Raw genomic sequence first — 17451 nt, 5'->3', positions numbered from 1 at the left:
TGCCTGGCAGGGCCAGGCCCAAACTGCATCACCACTCGGGATGGCATTGTGGTGCCATCGGAGCCCACAGTCACTGAGTTATGGACCCGGCCTGGATCCGGGGGTGGGGAGGTGCGGTCTGAGGGGATGAAGCACAGCCGCTTTCAGTTAATTTCACGGAGAAGCTGACTTTCCCTTCGTTTAGAACATAATGACCTCAGACTGCAAAGTTTTCTGCTAAAATCCCACGGACTCAGTCTCCCCTGGTGCCCGCACCTCCGTGGCTCATTGCCTCCCGGAAAGTGGTGACAAGGTGTCCTGCTCTTTTGCTCATAATGTCTCCCTTGCTCACTTGACACGCTCTGGTTTTCTCCCGAGCTTACAGAACGTTTCACCTCGGCCCTCGTCGCACCCCTGCCGGCTCCCAGGCGGCAGGAGGGCAACTCCGGGCTGTGCTCCCCCTTCCCTCCGCCCTCCCCTGCTTCTCCCTCCACCTGACTTTCTTTTTGCCCCAGTTCCGGGTCTACCTCCTGGTGAATCACATCTCTATTATTGTGCTACAGTTCCCCCGGGCTGGAACCTATGCCCACCGCAGGCATCTTGTCTCTGGTGTTCAGGGAACATAGTAGGTGCTCAGCAAATGTCATCTGATTGATGCAGCAGCAACAGAGCTGGAGTCAGCCCTGCCACGTCACCCTAACCCTAACCCTAACCCTAAGGCTGTGTGCTTTATTGCTAGAGCCCCCCTAGGGGTGCAGTGGAGCTAAAGGAGAAAAGGGAAGCGGCCTGGGGTGTGGTACCACCCAGGGTCCTCACTGCAGCTTCAGGGAGAGGGGTCCCCGAGGCACGGTGTCATCCCAGCTGCCTCGACGCTTGTGTGCATCATTGTCACTGTTACGGGCCCAGGGGAGCAAGCAGGGGCTCCAGGTCAGACACATCTGGCTTTGAATCGCAGCTTGACTCCTCAAGACCTGTCTGAGCCTTGGTTTCCTCATCTGTAAAATGGGGACAATCACAGCCTCACCTCACAGGGAGGTCTCAGGACCAGATGAGGTTCTGGCTACCCTCCCAGGACCCCAGCCCCCCGTTGTCCTGCCTCACTCCCTCTGGTTTGTCCCACCTCCCCATCCCCCGAGAGGGTCTCAGCTCCTAACCTGGCCCCCAAGGCCCTCCCCAGCCCATCTCATTCTCTCTGAAGCCTCAGGCTGCTGCTCACCTCCCTCTAAGACACACGGGAGCAAGTCGAGCACTGGGAACCATGGTTACACTTACAGTTTAGACTCCCTCTCCCCCACCAATCATTATTTCCCTTGGTCCTTGTAATTCCCACCCTGGGAACTGAGCTGCACAGCTTTACCATCCCCTTTTACAGATGAGCAAACACAGGCCCAGAGAGGCTAAGTGACTTGCCCACGGCCACACAGTAAGTCCATGGACTTAAGCCAGGGTCTCCCTAGTCCAAAGTCTCTCGGAACTAAGTACGTCCCTGAGCCAACTGCCACAGCCCCTGCCAACCTCAGAGCCTCACACCCCACAGCAAGTTAGGACTACAGGGGCTTCTATCTTCCCCACCAAGGAAAGCTGTGCAGTCTTCCCCTCCCACCTCATCCCTCATCCCTGTCTCACACCTTCCATTCGAGGCCTGGTTCCCCTCCACCTCTTGCTGATTCACACCTCCCTGCTTTTGCACACAGTTCTCTTCCCAGAATGCTCTTCTTCCATGTCTCCCTGAGGAACTCCTATTCATCCTTCAAAACCTTCCCTGAGGTCAGGGTCCCTGGTCAGGCCTAGAGGGCTGGGTGGGGAGCGAGAGATGGGGTGGTGACTGGAGGAGAGACAGGAGGCTGCCCAGCCCCCAAGCCTTCCCAAGGGAAAATCCTGACTGGGCCTGGGAAGGGGGTTGTTTGTGTATCTCAAACTTTAATGGGTATTCAATCCCCCAGGGTCCTGTTAAACTTGCAAATTCTGACGTGCATGGTCTGGCGTGGGCCTGGGATTCTGCATTTGTAGACAAGCTCCTGGGAGATGCTGATGCTGCCAGTCTGGGGACCAGCCCTTGACTAGAGGACAGAGCCACGGCCGTTAGAGCTGGGAGCTTCTCTGTAGGGCAAGCTGCCTGACTTCAGGACCCAGATTGGCAGAAGGAGCCCTGGAGGCCTGGGGGGCTGGCTCTGGAGTCCAGGGGGGATGCTGAATTTCCTGGCCCCCTGGTCAGGAGAGGAGCAGCTCCCCCTGGTCCACGTGGCCAGCCAAGAAAGCCTCCAGCTAGGGAGGGGCTTGTTTGCAAGGAAGTGTCCCATCGCTTGAGAGAACAGCCACAGTAACATGAAGTGCCCAGAGGACCCAGAAGAGCCCACGATGAACTGCAGGGGAGGGAGGAGTCAGGGCATGCTTCCTGGAAGAGGAGGCGATGTTGCACCAGACCTGAGGAGGTAAGGGGAGGTCACCTGGTTGGCACACAATGGAAAAGTCACCTCGGACAGAAGGAGCAGCTTGAAAAAAGGCCCCGGTGACCCTTGAGATCACGTGACTTTTGCAGATTTCGTGTGGGAGAACCAGACATTCTTTCCTGATGTTCGTTCGGGGGCTCCCCTCTCAGCCCATCACCCTCCCACCTCCTCCCTCCCCCACCTAGAACCCTCCCAGCTCATTGTAGAACTCATCTGTGCCTCCCCGTGGGGTCCCTGGAGTTCACCCAACCCCAGAGCCTCCCCCCTGGCAGATCCCAGGCGTCACTTTTTTGCTGGCTCTGCGGCCAGAGTTTCTGGTGTGTGGTTTCTGCAGGGACACCAGCCAACAGCGAGAAATTCCAGAAAATTAGGAGACAAAGGGAGAGGACCAGGTATCTTCTTTCCTTGGCATCACATCAAATACCAAGGAGGCCTCCGTGATCAGAATTCAGAAAACAGTGAATGTCGCAAGTGGGGCTGGAGTTTCAAATGCTTAGGGCTTCCAGCTGGATCAGGACACTCTGGCCCTGTCCCCTCCGACCCCTGTCCTTCCCGGCTGGGCCCTGGCTTCCTCCCACCCGGCCTAGTTGATACAGGAAGGCACCCTATGCCAGCTCTCCCTATTTTCATCTTGTTCACATGGCTTTGGTGAAAACCCAGGAGAGTGTTTGTTCATTAGTGCTGCTCCATGACCAGGGGGCACCAGGAGGGATGAGGGGTGACAGAAAGTCCAGACCAGAGGCCTCATGTGCTGTGTGTCCTCAGATGAGCCGCTGGCCCTCTCTGAGTCTCAGTATCTACTCTGGACAGTGGTGATGAGAGGTGAAGGAGGGCACACGGAAAGACCCAGCCCAGGGCTGAGCACACAGTAGGGCTGCAGGGAGCATTGATGCTATTCCTGGGGAATGTCCCCTCGCCCCTCACCAGCTGGCCTGTCCCTCCTTACCCCGGAGAGGGCAGAAAGCCAGACTTCTCAGTGGAGTAGAGCCCGCAGGGGGATGGGGGTACGGGGGCGGGGCCGTTAGCCCAAGAGGGAACGCTTGGGTTTGGTGCTGGGAAGTGAATTTAAAATAACAGCAACCCTTGAGCACGGGTGCAGCCGGGTGTCGTTCCAGGACTCAGATCGGGTGCCCTGTGTTCCTGCTCCAGCCCCAATAGAACATAAGAATGAGTTTCGTTTGCTTGATTCAATGCATCCCTCCCAGCTCCCAGACACTTATCTGACAAATCCTCATTTTACAGACAAGACAACGAAGGCACAGAGAGGTTAGGTAACTGGTCCAAGGTCACCCAGCTGGTCACCTGCAGACTCAGCACTTGAACCCAGGCAGTGTGCTCCACCCCAGGCTGTCAGGGCCGGGCCTTCAGCCTGGTCCCCTTGGCCAGGGAGCCGGATGAGAGAAGAAGGCAGGAGTCAGGAGACAGAGCTTGAGGGCCTCTGCATGCCCCTGAAGCCTTGGGCAGGGAGCAGCTCCCTGCTGCAGGCTCCAGCCAGGGCAGAGCCAAGGGCAGGGGGAGGGGCCAGGAGGAAGATAGGGTGTAGGGTCCAATTCTGGTCCAGAGAGGGGCAGGGATGGGAGCCAATCTCCCCCACTCCTATCCTGCACCAGTCTCTGAGTTGGGCACCTGGACACACAGTCAGACTGACTCAGGTGCAGACAGTGGAAATGAGTGATCAGATCTGATCAAAGGGAAACCAGAGGAGACACCTGCCCATCCTGGGCATCAGGGAGAGCTTCCTGGAGGAGGTGGTGGCTGGAATGATCTTTAAGGATGAGTAAGAGTTAGGAAAAAAAAAAAAAAAAAAGCTGGGAGTGTGCTGCTGGTAGGAAAAACAGCACGTGCAAAGGCCCAGGTGAGGGGTCAGGCCCGCGAGGTCTCCGAAGGGAGCAGCTGTCCAGGAACAGAGTGCGACTCAGGGTTCTTTTCTCTGATAGAATTATCAGATAGATTCTTTTTCTAGTGAAACCCCCTTTGCTAATAATATTCCACAAGAGGCCAGAAACGCCCCCCAGAAAGTCTTCCGGTGCTCAAGGCCTTCTCTTTTTCTGCTCTTTCCCTTCCTCGAGGGTGATAAACCCCAACAGAGACCCCAACCCAGCCCTTGAAGGCACCAGTCTCCAGGGTCCAGAAAAAAGAACCAACCAGCCCACGTCCAAAGGGACCATGCTGGTGGATTTTCCCACTCATACCAAGGAGTAAATTGTGATATTGGAGCAGAAGGGAAGGGGGTGGATGAAGCAGTTTGGAGGGAAAGCCACGGGCAGTCCAGAGTTCAAATCCCACAGCTGCCCTCCTGAGTCATGTGACCTGGGCAATTCCTGCAACATCTCGCCCCCTCCCTGCCCAAGGCTTAGGGTCTTCTCTGGGAGGGGATGATGAGATGCATGGAGAGGCAGGGCCGCCTGGAGCCAGAGCACGGGGGCCCTTATCTCTGGTCTTGATTATAATTTCCTCCACCTCAGCCCTCCACCAAGTAGCCGTGACAGTCTCCTTTCTTTTCATGCCAAATTTTCCATCATAAAATTGCCCATGCTCGGTGGAGAGCACGCGAGGAATGGACCAAATGGCCTCACCACCAAACGCAGCCCCTTCTCCCCTCCAGCCCTCTCTTGTCATCAGAGCATCATTTCGCTTTATAGCTGTTGCCTTCGCCCAGAAAATTGTGTGTCTTGGGTTTTTAATTCAACATTATGTCATGGCGAGCTGCCCGCGTTATTGAGAAGTTTTCATGAGCAGTGCTTTAATGGCTGCATTCATTGTGCCTTGAGAGATGGTCTGTCACTCCATGACCCACTTCTGTGTCTCTGGCTACCTGGGGGCTTCTGACCTCCCACCTCTCAGAGCAACGCTCTTCTCGTGCCCCGGTCCCTTGGCCTCCAGGATGAGAGGGTTTCCGGTGCTGGCATTGAAACCCCCTAACCATCCCTGCCCAGGTGTGTGCTACCCAGGGATGGAGGGCTCACTCCTCCAAAGCCAGCTGCCAGCGTCTGAACAACTCCACCTGCTACGAAACTCTATTTCTTTACAGGTAGGAAGCAGAGTGGTGAGGGGCAGAGGCTCTTGGAGGCTGGCAGACCTCGGTTCAAATCTTGCTCCCCTGTTTCTTGGTGGCCAGAGGACCTCCAGCACCTGATTTAGCCAAACTGCCCTCACCTGGAAAGCAGGGTGATTAAAATCGCCTCACAAGGTGCTGTCTGGCTAAATGAGACGTGGGAAGAGCCTGACATATAGAAACTGCTGTACAAATGTTTTTCATTTCTCCCCGGCATCACATCGAGGTGTGGCAGGCTTTCCGCAGTGTTGAAGATGGCAGTCAGCTGTCCCCAGGGTCCACAGCCCTCTCGGCTGAGTACCAGACAGCGATCAACACAAGGAAGGGTTTCATTGGATGAGTAGGAGTTTTCTGGAAGTGGAGAAAGGGCAGAGAGAGCAGCTTGGCAACGTCCCAGAGGAGGGAAAAGGCTGAGGAAAAGTGGGGAGCCCCGGGTGCTGGGCACTACCCCCTCATAGCTCCCGGCCTCTCACTGACCTCACCTCAGTCCACTTCACTGCTCCCCTCCTCGTCTCTGCAGCCTTAGACACTGGAGGGCCCTTCCTTGAGCCTCTTCTTCCCATCTCTACCCCCCACCCCCGGGAACCCCACCCGGCCCACATTTACAGTCTTGTCCCCCGGCACCTGACCCCGGGTCTGTCTCCACCCGCGTCTCCAGACTCACCCGGATGTTCAGTAGACACAGCCGACAGACGAGCACATCCAGGGACCCCCGCCCCCTCCCGCCGTCTCCCTGGGACAGAATCTTGGAGCCAAGCTGACCCCACCCTCTCTTTCCCGCTTCACATGTCCTGTCAGCGATACCTGAACGAGCCCAGAACCCTCCCTCCACACCCCTCTCCCAAGACCAACCATTCCAGTCCATCTTCTCACCAGGGTCGAGACAACGCCTCCTAATTCCCTCCCTGCTTCTATCCTCTGCCTCCCAACCCCCCACCCCCACCCCCCAACCACATGGAGCAACAGAACGAGCCCTTTCAAACGTGAATCAGAACCCACCGATGCCTTTCTCACTGGGGGAGAAAATTCTTTCACTGGCTCACAGCTTGACCTGACACCCCTCCCCAGCCCCTCTGCCCTCCTCTCCCCCACTTGATGCAGCCACTCTGGCCTCCCTGCGGCTCCCGGAGCTTGCCAAGCTCACCCCTACCTCAGGGCCTTTGCACCTGCCACTCCCTCTGCCTGAAAAGCTCTCCTCCCAGATATTTGCATGGCTTGCTCTCTCTCTCTTCCACAAGGTTCCTGCCCAGATGTCCCCTCCTCCAAGAGGCCCTCCCTGGCCAAGGTTTATAAGATAGCAACAGCCTTCCCACCCCACCGTCCCCCTCTACTCCCCCTTTTCTCTTTCGGTTTCTACATGGAGCTCACCACCCCTGTTGTGTTTGCTTTCTTGTCTGCTGTCTCCTCTGCTGTAAGGAATCCTGGGAGAGCTGGGATTGGTCTGTCTCGCGCCCAGTCGTGCTCCCAGCACCTAGAAGTAGGCGCTCAATAAATAAGTGTTGAGTCAATGCATCTTCCCGGAGCCTGGCACATATTAGGCACCTAGTAAATGTCAGACCGATGAGTGAATTGCATCATTATTGTTAATAAAAGGAGCTCCCATTTCCTGAGGAACTGGTGAGCTAAGCAGCTGCAGCAGACGGTGCCAGTTCACGTCCCCAGCTTGGCCACCCTGACTCTGTGCATGGAGGAGGAAACTGAGCCTCAGAGAGAGTTAGCAACTTTCCCAGAGCTGCACAGCCGCTGAGCCAGAATTCACACCCAGGTCTAGCTGACTCCAAAGCCCGCATTCTTGGAATGGGAAGCAGGGTCTCCCCCGGTACTTCTCCTGCTGTGAGAGCTACACCCTGAGATGGCGCTCACAAAGCACCCAGCCCCATGCTGGACCTGATGACAGGCTCCCTGTGCAAGTCAGGCCTCACCCATCCCTGGGGCAGGGCCCTGAGGGTCCTCCAAAAGAGCATGAGGTCTGGGGCTCCAGGCACCGGCAGACCAAGCCCTCTCTGGTCTGGACGCAGTATCGACCTGGGGTTCAGATGGTGCCTCCGCTTGCTAGGGGGGAACTTCGGGCAAATTATTTCACTTCTCTGAGCCTCAGTTCTCCTATCCGTAAAATGGACTCAGTAGACCGACCCTGCGGGGCGACTGAGAGGATTGGAACAGGGCCCAGCATGTGATAGGGGCCTCCGTAAATGGTCATCGTAATTATTGGTATGTTATTAGTGCAAAGAGTAAAGGTAGACAAGAGAAGCTACAGAACCCCCCAACACGCACAGGTGTTTCGCATTTTCTGCTTTCTTATGCACGTGCTTTTACACTCTTCCAATAATGATGTACAGTGTTTCTCCCTTATCCAAAGTTTCCCTTTACCCGGTTTCAGTTGCCTGCGGTCAACCTCGGTTTGAAAATATTAAATGGAAGATTCCAGAAATAAACAATTCGTAAGTTTTAAATTGCACACCATTCTGAGTAGTGTGATAAAATCTCATGCCATCTTGCCCCGGATGTGAAACATCCCGTTGCCCAGGCTGTCCTGTCCATCAGTCACTTAGTAACCCTCTCAGTTATCAGATGGGCAGTTGTGGTGTCACAGGGTTTGTGTTCAAGTGACCCTTATCTACTTAATCACGGCCTCTTGGAGCAAGTGCAGCGATGCTGACACGTCAATTGTGCCAAAGGGAAGCCACGAAGTGGATCCTTTAAGTGAAAGGATGAAAGTTCTCAGAGTGGAAAGAAAAATAGCTAAGATCTTGCTAAGATCTACGGCAAGAACGAATCTTCTACCCGTGACGCTGTGAAAAAGGAAAAAGAAATTTGTGCTAGTTTTGCTGTCACACCTCAAACTGCAAAAGTAATGGCCACAGTGCCTCATAAGTGCTTCATTAAGATGGAAAAGACATTAAATTGGTACAATAAGGTATTTTGAGAGAGAGAGAGAGAGACCACTCTCACATAACTTTTATTACAGTGTATTGTTATAATTGTTCCATTTTATTATTAGTCATTGTTGTTAAATGTGCCTTATTATATTTATTGTGCCTAATTTCTAAATTAAACTTTATCACAGGTATGTACGTATAGAAGAAAACATAATATAAGTAGGGTTTGGTTCTCTCTGAAGTTTCAAGTACCCACTGGGGGTCTTGGGACGTATCCCCCATGGTTATGGCCGGGGAACGACTGTGCACATCATTTTGCATTCTAATTTTATTCACTTAACATTAAATTAGCCATTGTCCTGTGGTTTTGACTTAATTTTTCTAAATATCGTTTTAGCAGCTCCCAAGTAGTCTAGATTCCATATGCTGGCATTAATTTAGCCATTCCCCTACAACAAGGCATTTATACAGCTTACAGTTTTTTTACTGTGACAAAAAAACATTGCAGGGGAGGCACATACTCTAGAAAATCAGGGGCGGCGACAAACACCTTTAAGTGTTTATGGTTTTCCCTTTTCTGAATTATTTCCTCTGGATAGATTCCAGGCCGGCAAATTATTGAGTCTAAGGGTGTGACAGTGTTATGGTTCTTTATATAGGTGCCAGCCTCATTCCCAAAGGGACTGTCACCCACCAGCATCTTCTGAGGATGCTCATTTCACAGCCCCCTCTCCAGCACGGGGGTTTGCATTTTTTTGATTATTAGTGAGGTTGAACACCTTTCCTTTCATCTGTTAATTAATTGTATTTCCTCTCCTGCGGGTTGCCCACTTATTTTACTGTGCCCCCAAGACAGGTGATAATTGAAGCCATTTCCATCAACAACATTTCTTTCCCAAATTTCAGCTGCTAGGTGTTCCTTTTGACTGTGTATCTCTCTCCCTGTACTATTTACTTACCACATTTTTAATTGATCTTAAATCAAGCCATTTTTTTGGTTAGAAAACTCAAACTTGCTCTAAGCAATCATATCTTTACATATTTCCAGGGAAACATCCTACACTGTTGGTGGGAATGTAAATTGGTGCAGCCACTATGGAGAACAGTATAGAGCTTCCTTAAAAAACTAAAAATAGACCTACCATATGATCCAGAAATCCCACTCCTGGGCATATACCCAGAAAAGACTAAAACTCTAATTCAAAAAATACATGCACCCCAATGTTCATAGCAGCACTAATTACAACAGCCAAGACACAGAAGCCACCTAAGTGTCCATAGTCAGAAGAATGGATAAAGAAGACGTGATATATGTATGCAATGGAATACTACTCAGCCATAAAAAAGAACAAAATAATGCCATTTGCAGCAACATGGATGGATCTAGAGATTATCATACTAAGTGAAGTAAGTCAGAAAGAGAAAGACAAATACCATATGATATCACTTACATGTGGAATCTAAAACACAACACAAATGAACTTATTTATGGAACAGAAACAGACTCACAGACGTAGAAAACAAACTTCTGGTTACCAAAAGGGAAAGGGGTGGGGAGGGGTAAGTTAGGAGTTTGGGATTAGCAGATACACACTACTATATATAAAATAAACAGTAAGGTCCTACTGTAGAGCACAGGGAACTATATCCAATATCCTATGATAAACCATAATGGAAAAGAATATGAAAAAGAATACATATGTATAACTGAATCACTTTGCTGTACACCAGAAATTAACACAACATTGTAAATCAACTATACTTCAATTTTAAAAAAAGTTACATTTTTCCTAATACACATAAAACAAATCCATAAACATATCCAAGAGTTGCTGGGGCCACCTCAGCAGCACTGGTAGTTAAATTCTGAGAAATTTTCAGAGCCCGTAGTTAAACCACTATAAAAATTCAATGTTATAAACTTCCAATTAAATAAATTTTATTAAACACAAAGGTAATAGATACTTGAAACTCTTCACTTCCTAATTGCAATGCTACATTGGCTACTTTCTATGCTCTTGAGGTTTTAGGTCTGTTGTATCTGTGTAATGCAAACGTGCATGATGGTGGCTACCACCCATCTCTCCCCAACTCTGCCATCAGCTACATCATATTGGCAGTATTTACACCATGGGAATGGGCAGCAAATGCTACAAATCAGGGCTCCCCGCCCCCCCACCGCCGGAGAACAGGTCATTAAATGTTTACTAGCTCATCGCTATGCATGGCTCAGATGGCACCTCCAATGATCTGCCTGCCCCAGTGGTCTGTGCCCCTTACTGTGGAGAAGCAAACATGTTCTTAGGTGCTTGTGAAGCCGTAGGCAGGCATCCCGGGCAGCAGTAGCTGGGACAAGAAGCAAGGTGATTCTGGAGGGAGATTCATCCACCCTTTCCAGATCCTGGTTCTTCTGGGCATGGAGAAATCAGTGGGGGTGGGAAGGCAGAGAGACTGGTCAGCCCTCCCTGTCACACATCTGGGTCTCAGACCCCGAGGAAACATCTTGGACATCCCTTTGCAAACTCTCCAGCTCCATCCTGCTCTCTTCCTTTCCTGAAACAGTCTGCATTGCTGTGCAGCTGCAGCTTGGGCACACTTAACTCCCTCATTTATTCAACCAGTACTTTATCTAAGGTTGGCACTAGGTCACGGCTGTGCTAAGTGCTGGGGGTAGAAAGATGAGACAGGATCAGCCCTGCCCGCAAGGAACGCTGGCCGGTGATGGGCAGGAAATTGATCCTGGCCCTCCACTTGCTTTGCCTGGAAAATCAAGGTATTCAGCCATAGGGAGAATATACCTCAGGGAAGGTTTTGGGAAAATCACTGAAAATGCGCTTCCAGAATGAACTAGACCCACTGTCTCTGGGCCCAGGATGCAGCTCAGCCAGGGCAGGGGTGGGGAGGTGGGGAGTGAGGGCCTTGGGTCCAGCCAACCAGATCCACAGGCCCTGTGACCTTGGGCCAGTCACTAGCTCCTGCCAAGCCTGTTTGCTTGTCTGTGAAAACGGGGGCATCAGGGCAACAGAGCAGGAGATCAGCCCCGTGGCACCCCTATTCCCAGGGGCACACTGCCAGGCGGCCGCTCAAACCCTGGGAGGGGCTCCTGCAATCCTGCCCTCGCACCTGGCCACCCAGCCTGGAGGAGACCCACACGGCCCACCCAGCTCCCAAGTTTGAAATCAATTAAAATTCCCTAACCCAGTAACTGCGGTAGCTACTGTGTAAACAAAGATGCCAGCTCGCCTGAGCAATTAACAAAGAGATGTTTCCATGCAGGCCTGGGCGAATCTCAGGGATCATTACCCCCAAGAAAGGAAGATGCTCCTTTATGTCAATTTGACAGGAATCCCATAGAATCACCCTCTGGGCTGCAGCAGGTGTAACCAGAGAAAGCGGGGTCACCAGGGAGGGAAATCGTGGTTGGGCTGATGACTGTTATGTTCCCCCAGACCCTTTATTTCAAGGGCTCTTCCCAGGCCCAGCTCCCAGATCAAGAGCCAGGGAGCATGGGAAGAAGGAATTTATCTCCATCGGTGTGGGTCAGGGGGGACCACGGAAGCTTTCCTTCTTTATCCTGCTCCCCCATCCCCGCCATTAACACTCTGGCTTTAGCTGCTAAAATATTTGCTTCCAAGAATAGATGCTCATTGGTGCAGCAAATGTCTCCCAATGTGAGCACTCCAGCCCCGTCGGAACGACGGAAACCTGCACTTGCCTGTGGGCCAAGAGGGCACCCGCTCCCCCGCTCCTCACCAGAGCCTTCCAGGATGGTCTTCCAGTTGTTTCTAAGGCACCCACAGGGTGCTAGGGAGAGCCCGTTGCCAGGTCACTTTGGCCGCGAGATCTGGGAGTGGTTCCATCCTGCCCTGAGGTCTGAGAACATGGCTTTGGGAATCTCTGGGTGCTGCATCCTGGGAGTCCCCTGGGCTGGGCTGGCACCAGGTTCTGGGCTGCCCAGCTGTGCATCCTTGGGCAAGTTGCTTTACCTCTCTGAGCTGCAGCGAAGACATTGGTGGGGGAGCAAATAATCCCCACCTGGCATGGGGGTGGATAGTGAAGACGGAATCTGAGAGGGTGTGCAGAGGACCTAATCCAGCACCCCACTCATAGGAAAGACCCCCAAAGGACCCCCTTTCCTTGTCTCTGCTCACTTTGTGGGTGGGAAAAGAGCTCCCTGCCAAATGCCCCCTGCTCAGCTGGAGTTTGCCGAGGGTTTATGTCACAACTCATCCAAAGAGACGAGACAGGGGGATAGGGTGCTGGCTTGTCCTGTTGTGGCCTGGTCACCCTAGGGTCTTCACATCCCAGAGCCCACTCCCTGGTGAGGCCGGCTAGAGTTGTCTGAAATTTGGGAGGCTGGAGACAGCCATCCCCGGCCCTGGTGGTCTCAGAGCCAGGGAGACACGGCTGCAGAGGCACCCTGGGGCCCCCATCTGTCTTCAGGTTTGTCGTCTGTGTCCAGCCCTCCTTCCTGACCGCTGTCCCCAGGCCAGCAGACCCCGCAGACACGTCCTGGGGAGCTGGTAGAATGCCAGAGCCTTCTATGAATCCAGGCCCCTCGGCTGTCACTTGGCTCCCAGCCCCCCTGCAAATGGGCTCCCTTCTCCCATCCAGCACCTCTGAGTGACCCTCCTCCGAACCTTTGATGCCCCTTTCTGGACCTTCCCTGCCCCCAAGTGTGGACACACCAGTCGCTACAATAGCACCCCAGTGGCTGTGTCCCTGTGACCCTGACCGGCACCATCACTTACATGACTCCAGGGGTCACGTCTCTCACCTCCAGATGTGCCCCCATGGCTGTGTGCCTTTGATGGAGCCTTGCCCGCTCCTTCATGAAAAGCCACTGTTCCGGCTGATGGTGCGACTCACAGCTAGCGGCCTCGTGACGGGAGGGAGCGTGTCTGTGAGTTTAAGGAAAACGTGGGGTGGGTGGAGGGCTTTCAGCATCAGGCGACTTGGTCTGATGGGAGTTTGGTGGGAGCTCCCCCATCCATGGCCCGGGCAGGGCTTAGAGTGGGAGGCGGGAGTGGAGGCAGGGAGGCCGAGCGTAGGCCGCCGCTGTGCCCCGGGGAAGAGACCAGGACGGTAGAGGCTGGGGGGTGGTGATGGGGAGCAATGGACCGATTCAGAAGTATCTTGGAGGTGGACTAGGCGGGACCTACAGAGGGAGTGGATGTGGGGAGACGGGAGAGGGGGAGCGGCAAGGACCACTGTGGGGTGTGACGTGGGTGACACGCGTGTGGCCACAGCCCAGAAGGACACACGAGAGGAGAGGCGGGGCGGGGGCTGCGGGGTGGAGGGGCGCGTAAAGGGGAACATGCATCGTGAGAGCTGCAGAGATGCAGGCGCCAGGAGGGCCAGGTGTGAGCCAGGTGGGCAGAGGGAGGCCCCAGGAGGGCAGGCGGACTCACGACATGTTGCCCTTGAGAGATGGCCTCCTCCCTGGCTGTGAAGCCTGCCTGGAAAGGCCAAGACTAGGGGTGTGTGTGTGTACAACGTGGGTAGGAGGGTGCAGTCTGTGTGTGTGGCTTGTGTACGTAGTGTGACTGTAGTGTACCTGTGTAGCATATAGTGCGTGTGAAGTGCAGGTGTGTAGTTTGGGCATAGTGTGTGAACACGTGTGTATCGTGTGTGTTGTGTGCACGTTCATATGCTTGGGTGTGTCCCTGGCCCGAGCCTCAGCCCCCTCCTGCCACCTCTGTCCTGACCCTAGGGCAGCGGGAAGGGCGGCGGGGAGAGGCCAGGGCACCTGAGGCAGCCAGGGGTGCAGTAAAATAGGAACGGGGCCAGGTCAGCGCCCAGACTGAGGGAGCATAGAGGCATGGATGGTGCCAGGGCCAGGGGACCAGGAGCCATGGATGGCCAAGGGCAAGGTGCAAACACCCTGGAGCAAGGAGGCACATTAATTTCCCAGAGATTTTGGACCAAAGCCTGGGCCCCGGGCCAGGGCTGAGGACACAGAATGGATCAGACTCCGTCTGTGCCTGTGAGATGCTCACCCAAGCCTGGCCTCACTGGGCTCCCTACCCCAGCTCCCCACGAGCTCCTACTCACCCCTCAAAGCCCTGCTCACTCACCTCCCTCCATCCTCTGGAGGATTTCTCCCCCTGCTCCATGCTCCCATCACAGCCAGGACCATGTGGTCTGTTGTCACATCTGTGCCCACTGCACTGAGCAAAACAAGGACAGTCTGAGTCCTACTGGGATCCCAGGGCCCAGAGCAGAGCCTGGGCTGGGCGTCACGGCTGCTCGTTCAACCCCCTCTGCCACTGGCTTGCTGTTTAACCTTGGGCAGCCTTGTGCCTCCCCGAGCTTTACTGTCCCCTCGTGTAAGTCGAGGGAAGGGACAGAATGCTTCTACGGTGCCTTTCAACTTAGAACCTCTCTGACCTTCTACCTGGCTAATGCAGACGCCCATAGGGGACAAGAACGGATGTGGAAAGCACTTTGAAAAGATCGTAGCAGGAAACAAAGAGAGAGTCTTTCTTTCTGTAGAGCAGGAGGAGGGGGGAGTTAAGGACAGAAGCTGCAAATGAAAAGGACAAAGTCTGGAGCACCTTATGGCATTTAATGTAGAATGCAGAGCGCCTGTGGAAGCAGCAGCATCAAATATTTACCAAAGCAACATTAAAAATTAACCTTTAAGATGTAGAGGTTTAAAGACCCAGAGCTCTGTGAGAAATGCCACCAGGCAGAAGAGTAAAGGGTACAGGCAGGAAGGGTACATGCTGGGCTTCAACAATGATGCCCCCAGAGCCAGGCACAGCTCCCCATGGACCCCTCCTCTATTTCCCGCCACCCGCCAGAGCAGCCTTCAGCCCTGCATCTGCAGAGGCACCTGGGCAGCCCTCCTCAGCCATAAGCCTTTCTGAGGCTCCTGTGGCCTGCAGGATAAGGACGGGCCCTCGGCTCAGCATTCATGGCCCTCTGTATTTTGCTCCTACCTCTCTGGGCAGCTGAGACCTTTAGGATGGAAAAGAGTGAGCTGACAAGGTTGGAGGAGATTGAGGTGGGATCGGGGAACATTCCAGGCCCCAGAGTGGCATGTGCAAAGGCACTGAGGCAGAGTGAGCTGGTACATTTATGCACCAGAAGGAAAGTCAAGGTGCAGGAGTGTGGGGAGAAAAGGGAGCACAGGAGGGGAGGGAAGGGAGATGCAGGGAGTGCCTGATGTGCAGGGCCATGGTGAGGAGTGGGCTTCCTGATCCTGGGACCGGGGAAGCCCTCCAGGAGAGGGACAGGTGCCTTTTTAAAAGCTCCCCCTGGCAGTGAGTGGGGAAGGGAGCTGGCCGTCCAGCAGAGGCTGGCACTGTCTTGCAGGCTGGGTTGTGGCAGGAGCAGAGAAGGAAGCAGACAGCCCACAGGACCAGCTGGTGGATTGGGTGGGGGTGAGGGGCTCCAAAGACTGTGTCCCGGACTCAGACCTGAACTGCTGGGGAGATGCTGGTGGGATTTTTCCAAGGTGGGGACCCAGGGGCAGGCGTGGCTTTGGGGATCAGCCTTGTGGAGTGTCTGCAGTCTGAGGTGCCTGTGAGCGTGGATGGGGTGATATCGGTGCCGCCCACAAGTCGGGGAGGAGCTCGGAAGAAAACCTGGGTTGAATCCCAGCTTGGATTTGGCCAAGGGGGCTTGTCACGGAATCATGTCGTGAAGGGGCCAGGAAGTCACCTGGGGAGAGGACTAAGTGTGGGGGAAGGGACCAGGGGACACCGGCAAAGGAGTCTGGGGAGGAGCAGCCCCCGAGGCAGACGGAGCCCAGAAGGCTGAAGACGGGGGATCCTGGAGCAGCGGGGTTGGCCTCAGATGCCAGGACCGAATGCCCGGCCCTCTGCCCGCTGCTTCCACGATGCCCCGTGTCCGTCCCGCGACACAGTGAGCGGCTCCTGCAAACACACGGAGGCGACGGCTTGTCTGACACCCAAAGGCATCATCTCTCCTTCCCATCCGCCTGGCCTTTTACGCAGCCGGCTTCTCTCTTCAGGAAGAAAGTGAGGTTTCACGTTAGATTCTTTAAAATGAAGCAGTGCCTTATGACCCCAAATCATTCTAATTTGTCCACAGACAAGACCTCTCGCTTTTCCTGGAGACCTGATGACCCACAGCTGGGGTGCGAGGGGCACTTGGGAGAGCGCCGCCCGTCTCACCTGCACCACGGCCTCTCAGGACAGGTGTTTTCTGGCCATTTTACGGATGTGGAAACTAAGGTTCTGAGAGGTCGCTGGCACATTCGAAGTCAAACAGCCAGTGAGAAGCAAACTGATTCCATGGTCGGGTTCTTTACCCTCTGCTGGGAGCACCTCCACGGTGCCAGGGCTCAAGGGGGACCCAGTTAGCCCAAAGCCTCCCCAGCACACACACATACACACGCACCACACACAGAGACACTGTTCACATCACACACCCAGACATCCCACACTGACACACACACACACACACACACACAGACACTGTTCACATCACACACCCAGACATCCCACACTGACACACACACACACACAGACATACATACACACACACACACACACACACGCACCTTCCCTTGCTCAGCCGCTCCGTCTGCACCTGGATCACTGCCCCTCTTCATCCGTCTAGAGGCCCAACAAGCTGTCTTGCTAAAGGCAAAATAAAAATTTCCTAGAGGGTCTCTAACGTCCCTTTTGTGAAACGCTTTCCCCGCCCACTTCACAGGACATCCGTGCCCTGAGTGCTTTCTGCGAGGGAGGTGTTCTCACACGCTCTGCTTCCTGGGAGCCTCACAAAGTCCCCACTTAGCAGGTGACTGACAGCGGGTGACAGCAGTCTGATGGGACCCCAGGGGCCTGGGCCCTGCCTCGCTCCAGGCAGCTCTCGCCTGAAGCAGGGGAGGATGGAAGGAAGCCCTGATCCAGAGAAGCCTGATTGCTCTGAGGCTCGTGGAGCCTGACCGTGTCTGCAGGACTAGAGTGAAGGACCCCGAGGCCGAGCTGGCAGCAGGGGGAGGAGGAGGCCAGAAGCAGGTTACGGGCTCAGGAGAGGAAGAGCCTCCTGCCAGGAAGCCTCCCTCCACAGCCCAGCTGCTTTCCTCACTAGGTAGTGAGCTCCCCGTCAC

General features: G+C 54.2%; 1 protein-coding gene across 1 annotated transcript in view; it reads left to right on the top strand.

Moving 5' to 3' along the window:
• The window catches only part of SHISAL1 (shisa like 1), a gene marked incomplete at both ends in the record, with an annotated part of 36564 nt that extends 20074 nt beyond the window's left edge, over positions 1–16490 (top strand). The window contains one exon of the mRNA XM_079715334.1: positions 16425–16490. Within this exon, the coding sequence (XP_079571460.1) occupies position 16425 (1 nt within the window). The remainder of the gene's footprint in view (positions 1–16424) is intronic.
• Positions 16491–17451: the final 961 nt, after the last annotated feature.

The sequence above is a fragment of the Hyperoodon ampullatus genome (assembly GCF_949752795.1).
Source record: "Hyperoodon ampullatus genome assembly, chromosome: 11".
In the NCBI taxonomy this organism is placed as follows: Eukaryota; Metazoa; Chordata; class Mammalia; order Artiodactyla; family Ziphiidae; genus Hyperoodon; species Hyperoodon ampullatus.
This window is presented reverse-complemented; position numbering and strand designations above follow the sequence as displayed.